The sequence below is a fragment of the Nicotiana tabacum genome, chromosome 5, assembly GCF_000715075.1.
Source record: "Nicotiana tabacum cultivar K326 chromosome 5, ASM71507v2, whole genome shotgun sequence".
NCBI classification, from domain to species: domain Eukaryota; kingdom Viridiplantae; phylum Streptophyta; class Magnoliopsida; order Solanales; family Solanaceae; genus Nicotiana; species Nicotiana tabacum.
Genome location: NC_134084.1, coordinates 54113716 through 54120801, shown reverse-complemented (window position 1 = coordinate 54120801; position 7086 = coordinate 54113716). Strand labels below are relative to the sequence as shown.

Sequence of the window (7086 nt, the reverse complement as noted above, 5' to 3'; positions counted from 1 at the left end):
GCGAATTGAAGAAAACCATAACATCGACGAACTTAACGTATTCAACATGGACAATTACACCACATCACAGATAAAAATTCCACCACGCTCGAAAATACCAAGTCTTGTTACTCCATCAAACCAAACTTGAACATTTATAGCCTGATTGCCTCTCCTCCGCTGGGAAATAAAATTCTGAATCTCTGAATCTTGTATTGAGTAAACATGCTTCCAAGTCATTCACTGCTTCAACGCATAGACAAACACTCTACCATTACACCAATATTGTGCGATAACAATTAATGACAAATCTCAAAACCTTAGGTAATACTCAAATTGAGCTAAAACGACAGAACGACCTTCTGCAAGGTGACGACAATAGCCAGATCAATTACGCAGGGAGGAACATCCCGCACCACATCTGTAGTACCATTACATTTTCTCAATTCCTGATTTATAATAAGCGCTTCACACTGCATAAGATTGAGTAGGAAAAAAACAAAGGCATAAGCCTCAAAGGAATCAAACCACACAATGAGGAATCAAGAAGGGAAGTACTCCTAACAGCCATGTAGCCTCTCGAAATTAAGTACAGACGTCTTCGTGCCGATCTGCAATTCTCTACTAGACTTGCTCATGACTCGTGGGACCTAAGGGAACCTAGTGCTCTGATACCATGTTGTCATGATCCAAAATCCACTAAGGGTCGTGATGGCGCCGAACACCATTGTTAGGCCAGCCAACCATCAATACTTAATTAAATTCTCATTTTGAAATCATGATTTTTCTTGAATTTAAGAGTAAAAGATGGACTTTACAGAATAAATAATAATGTTTTTAACAACTTCAATACTGAATAACCCATAATTATCCCAGAACCCGGTGTCACAAGTGCATGAGCAGTTTCTAAGAAATAATGTAAAACAATGACTGTACGGAATACAAATTGGACAGAGAAAAAAATACAGTACAGTACTCTAAAGGAGACTCTGCTGGCAGCGAGTCGTCTCGAGAAGTGCAGCTCACCTAAGTCTCCGTATCAACAATGCCGCTACGCCCAACTAGGCCACTAGACATACATGTGCTTGTGCAATAAAAATGCATAGCAAGTGTAGTATGAGTACAAAAATAACGTGTACCCAGTAAATATCCCATATAACCTCGAAGAAGTAGTGACGAGAGGCCGACTTCGACACTTACTAGTGGTACAATAATAATATATTAATAATGTGAAAAATCATGGAATTATTAGAAGCCGCAGTAAACTCAAGTAAATCAAGAAAGCCAATAAACAATCCTTTTTATATTAGGAAGTCTCCAAATTCATATTCCATTGTTTATCAATTTATCTCGGACCAGAGAGACAATATCAATTTTGGTAAATCTCAAGCAAAAATTACAAGCATGCACAAATCATGCCTATCACGACCCTAAACCCAACCCGATAGTGATGGCGCCTCTCGTGAAGAGAAGGCCAGCCGATTCACTTCTAATTCACTTTAAGCAATTAAAATAATAACTACGAAGTCTTAAATCAGAAATAAAATCCCAAAATAAGCTTTTAACAGTATGTTGTTTTTCTTTTTCATCTATGTACAATGTCCTAGAGTTCTAGTAAAAATAAAAGAATTTTTTTTAAGTCATTTTTCATCAATTTCCCAAAGAAGAACCTTAAAAAAAAATCTTTTTGAATTTTTGGAATCAATTCTTAAAGAAAACTTTTAAAGAGGTACTAAAAAAATTCCTTTTTTTTTAAATTTTTAGTCTTAATATACTAAAGGGAATATAAAAGCAATTTTTATTTTGAGTTCTAGATATTAATTTCCTAAGGAAAACCACAAAAGATTTTTTTTTGAACTTCTAGAGTTAGTATTCTAAATAAAACATCTAACAGAAATATAGAAATGCAAAATCTTTTTTTCCTGGGATTTTTGATTTATTACACATCTTTTTTCAATACAAAATAGGAAATACAATAATAAAGAAAAACTCGACATTACTGTACAAAACTAGAAGGTAAAAGACGACACAAAAAGAAAAGCTCAAAACATAAATAATAAAAATAAAAAAAATAAAAAAAAGAATCTCCTTAAGCAACCCTCAATTTCAATCACCACACGATTCACCCATACATGATTGCATACCTTTGTCGAGTCCTATCCTTTTCATCTCAAAGACAATTACTTTACATTTCAAAGACATGGTTCATTGAATGCTAGACGATCGCATTTACTTCAATTGAACTCCATCCTAACGGCCTTTGTACTGCACCATCATTCATCAATTGCCTTATTTTCATTGCATCATCCCACCTCTCTGCAGTCGCATAAGTGCTCGATGACAGAACACAATTACCACCATTATCAGGATCTAATTGAAGAAGTTTGTTGGCAGCAATTTCAGCAAGAACCACATTACCATGAAGTTTACAAGCACTAAGCAACATTCTCCACAAAACCACATCGGCAGCCGTAGGCATAAGATTTATAAACTCAAATGCTCTATTTAAATTACCAGAGCGGCACAACAAATCAACAACACAACCATAATGCTTCATTTCTGGCACCAATCCATGATGTTTTTCCATACTATCGAAGTATTCCAAACCTTTATCCACCAAACCTGCATGAGCACAAGCAAGTAGTACGCCGATAAAAGTACCATGAGTTGGCTTACAACGTTCTAACATCTGGGAGAACAGCTGAAGAGTATTGTCATGAAAACCATTCACTGCAAGGCCCGAGATTATCGAAGTCCAAGAAATAGTGTCCTTTCTGTTCATGCTAAAGAATACTTCCAAGGTTGTGTTAACAGATCCACATTTGCAGTACATATCCACCAAAGTGTTCCCTACGTAAATATCCATTTTAATGCCATGCTGACGAACGTAATCATGCACTACCTTACCCATATCAAGTGTACCTAAATGTGCACAAGTAGAGAGTATGCTAGCGACTGTAATTTCATCAGGCTTAACCTTAATTGCCATCATCTCTTGGAAATGCAACGGCCCTGACCAGATGGTCCTGGGGGTTTATGCTCAAACTCCGGTAAGTAGATCCACACCCGTATGAGAAAATCAAGACCAAATAAAGTTAAATACCTAAAACACTATGTGAGACAATAACACTCCCTATTGGACATATGCAAGACATGATTGAAGCTATTTTTGCAAAATAACTTATGTGGCCAAAAGGTGGCTAGAAGTACAAAATTTGGCTAAGACACCGCAAAGCCAAGAGCCTAAGATTTACTAGGAAGATCGGACCCTATGTGGGTTGCCTACGTATCACGCCCCGAAAGACGAGAATCAGGTATGCGTAGTTCGGGCAGATTGGATACGGGCGAGAATTAAAAAAAACAACTAATTCAGAGAAAAACATGTTTTTTTGTCTTTTTTTGAAAAATGATGAAACATATAGACTCTTTTTGGATTTTGTTTTCCTCCTTTTTATGATTTTTTGATTTTCGGAAAATGATGAAAAAGCGCAAAATCTTGTTTTTGAATATTTCATATTTTTTTCTTTTTCTTAACAAAAATGTGAAAGAAAACTTAACTGGGCCCTACTTGCTTTATTTTAACACTTCACCCTCTCTTTTATTTTCGCCCTCAATTATCATTGGTCTACCAAATGACCCTTTTACCCTTGAAGAAATGCAACATGTAGCACATAGGATGCATCAAGATGGTCTGTTATTTTGGGTACACTTGTCCTAGACGGACCCACCCTGAGTAGTCCGTAGTTGTAACATGTTTTTACTAGGTTTGCTTTTGTTTTTGGCTGGGCTATAAGCCTATTATATCCCTGTAGTTTTTGGGTTACATAATCTTGTGTTGGATCTGTAGTAGTTGTTGATCTAGGGTTTAGGTTCAGAAATGTCTGGATTTTATATATATTCTCAATATATGTTTGAGTAATATGGTTATATACCTTTTTGTTGTGGTGTAGGCTATTAGCATAGGTTGAAGTTTGTGGGGCTATAACTATTGCTTCTCTTCGCTTTTTTGATGTAAATGGCTTATCAAATACGGTATTTAGGTTTACATTGATATGTGGCTTTTTGCTAACTTGTTTGCTTGTACCTGCAGCTGTATATAAAGCAACTGTGTTATGGGTTTTTTGGAGTTTCCCAACGTCTCCTTCTACCTCTGGAAGTTTAGAGTCTTCCGATTGACTTAGCTCCGCATTTTTATAGTCATGCTGCTGACTTTCTAGCTGTTGTAATCTTTTTCCCATACTCTCCATCTGTAAGGATAGAGTAGTAAGGATTGTAAATATGTCTTTTGATTCTTGGCTTTCATCTGTTTGGGTACCTTTGTCTTGATAGGTAGTCTGCAATAACATTCTTGTCAGTCCGTATTACTTCAATTGTAAATGTAAAATTTTGTATATTTAATACAAGTCTCCTTATTTCCTTTGTAGTTACTGAATCCTGTACTTTCCGAGTTATCCACCATTTTACTTGTGTATTATCTGTTCTTACTATAAATTTGTTATAAACAATATATGGCTCAAATGCTAACAAACATTTATATAATCCAAATAGTTCTTTCCTATTTATTTCCCATTTTAATTGTGGTTCCGTGTATGATCCGGAATAATATCTACAATGGTGTTCAATTTTTTCATTATCATATTTATATTTTAGAACTCCTCCGTAGCTGTGATCACTAGAATCAGTTTCTACAATATATGTAAATTGTTTCTTTTCATCTGGAAAATATAGTTTTGGTAATTTTTTACACATATTTTTTATCTTCTGTATATGTATTTTATCTTTTTCGTCAAAATGATATTCTATGTCCTTTTTTAATTTTTTCTGTAATGGTTTTAAGTTTTCTGCTAATTTAGGAATATATTCTCTTACTTGGTTAACCAATCCTAAAAATGATTGTAACTTCTTTTTTGTATCAAGTGTTTCATTCAAGTTAATTATTTTTTGTACTACATGGGTTTGCATTTTTATTCCGTTTTTATCTATTTGTATACCTAAAAATTCTATTTGATTTTTCATTACTTCTGCTTTCTTTTTACTTAAACTTATTCCTGATATTTCTACAATGTGTATGAATTTTTCTAGTAGTTTTATATGTTCGTTCTCTGTTCTAGAATATAGCAATATATCATCTATATATATTATACAATTTTCTAATTGGTTGAAGTAATTATCCATAAAATGTTGATACCTACCTGGTGCATTTTTATATCCAAAAGGTAATACGTTCCATTCGTAAAATCCTTGTGGTACTGTGAATGCTGTTAACTTTTTAGATTCATCTTCTAGTTTTAAATGGTAAAATCCTGATTTACAGTCAAATTTACTAAAATATTTATATCCTTGTATTTGTCTAATTTTTAGTATTTTATTTGGTATCGGATAATTATATGTTTTTGTTTTTGCATTTAAGTTTCTATAATCTATAACCATACGGCTTTTTCCTCTTTTTTGTTCACTATGCTTATTTACTATAAATGCTGGGCTAGTATGTTTACTATTACTTTCTTGTATGTAGTTATTATCTAATAATTCTTTTATATGCATTTTAAATTCTGTTAAATCATTAAAATTGTATTTTAAAGGTTTTTGTGTTATTATGCTATTTTCATCTATTAGTTCAATCTTTATTTTTGTTTGATGTTTTTCCCATCCTTGGAGTGGATTATCATTATATAGTAATTCTAGTTTATCTTGTAGTGGTTTTATCTTATTTATTGAGAAAATGATTATCTCTATATTATGGTTACTTTGTATTACATTTTCTAATTTTTGGGTAATCTTTTCACTTCCTTTAATCCAGGGTGTTGTTTTTCTTACTTTATTATTTACTCTTTTTGCTCCTAATTTTTGTTTACACGGGGTAGTAAACCACCAATGTGTTTTTGTTATAATATGTGGGTATAATTTATCTAAAAATGGCATTCCTAATAATATATCTTTATTTGTGAATTCGTAACTATATATTTCTTCTATGGTTAATATTTTATCCCATATTTGTATTTTTATATTTCTTGCTTTATATGTTATCATACTTCCTTCATTATTAAATCCTGTTACTACTATGGGGGTTTTTAGCTTTTCCCATTTACTTTCTGGTAAACAATTATGTCTACACATATTAGCTTCTGCTCCTGTATCCACCATAGGTGTATAATATCTATTATAATATCCTTCTACTATTATTTTGGAAAGTATGTATATCTTTGGCATTATATCAAAGTTCTTTTTATTATTATTTTCTTATTTTCATAACTTATTGTTAATTGCCTATCTTCTAATTTATATGGTTTGACTTTTTCTAACCATTTTATCCCTAGTGTAATATTTTTATCTCCTTGATATATTTTAAAATTTATTAATATTGGTATTCCTCCAATAATTAATTCTTTTTCAGTTGTTTCTTCGTTTTTTCTTAACGCTTTTGGTAGTTCTGAATTTTGTTGTTCTATTGTTACTATCTCTTGTTCTGGTATTAGTTCTCTTATAACATAATTCTCTTCCTGCCCTGTATTTATTAGTATTAGATATTTTCTTTGGTCCATTATTCCTGTTATATAATAATGATGTGGGTTTATTTCTTCTATTTTTTGTTCTATTAATTTTTGTGGAGTGGTATAATTTATTCTTTTTGATGTACTTCTTGATGTACTTCTTGATGATGTTTCTGGCATTTCATTATTTATTCGTTTTGATGTGCTTAATCTTTCTTTTACTATTTCTAAATCTTCATCCATGTCTATTTATGTATAACTGTAATCATTGTTGTCTATAACTGATACTATTCTTTCGAATGGATTTTCTATTTTTATTTTATTTATTTTATTTTTAGCTGTTATCTTATGTTTTGTTGTTAAGACATATAGATTTTTACATCTTGATCAGCTTTCTTCTTTCACGTTCCTAGTTTCAGTTTTAACTTTTCAGACCTAAGTTCTAGGACATTGTTACCAAGTTCAAGAACCTGGTTCTTCAACTCAGCATTTGTGTTATCACTCTCATTAGCCCTAGACTCGACTTTTGCATTTTGCTTTTAGGATCACACATTTCCTAGACAGAACTTCTTTCTCATTGTTAATTATCTCAGACTCATCAATGAAGTCTAGTAGT

At 32.3% G+C, this 7086-nt stretch overlaps 1 protein-coding gene across 1 annotated transcript; it reads right to left on the bottom strand.

Annotated features, from left to right (window-relative positions):
• Nucleotides 1-2194: 2194 nt before the first annotated feature.
• LOC107778462 (pentatricopeptide repeat-containing protein At5g08510-like) lies at nucleotides 2195-2968 on the bottom strand. The gene has a single exon (XM_016598720.1). The coding sequence runs from the start codon at nucleotides 2966-2968 to the stop codon at nucleotides 2195-2197; it is 774 nt and encodes a 257-aa protein (XP_016454206.1).
• Between the last annotated feature and the right edge of the window lie 4118 nt (nucleotides 2969-7086).

Bases quoted from the DNA above. Each gene is read 5' to 3' on its own strand.
- LOC107778462 (XM_016598720.1), bottom strand. From the start codon at position 2,968: ATGGCAATTAAGGTTAAGCCTGATGAAATTACAGTCGCTAGCATACTC.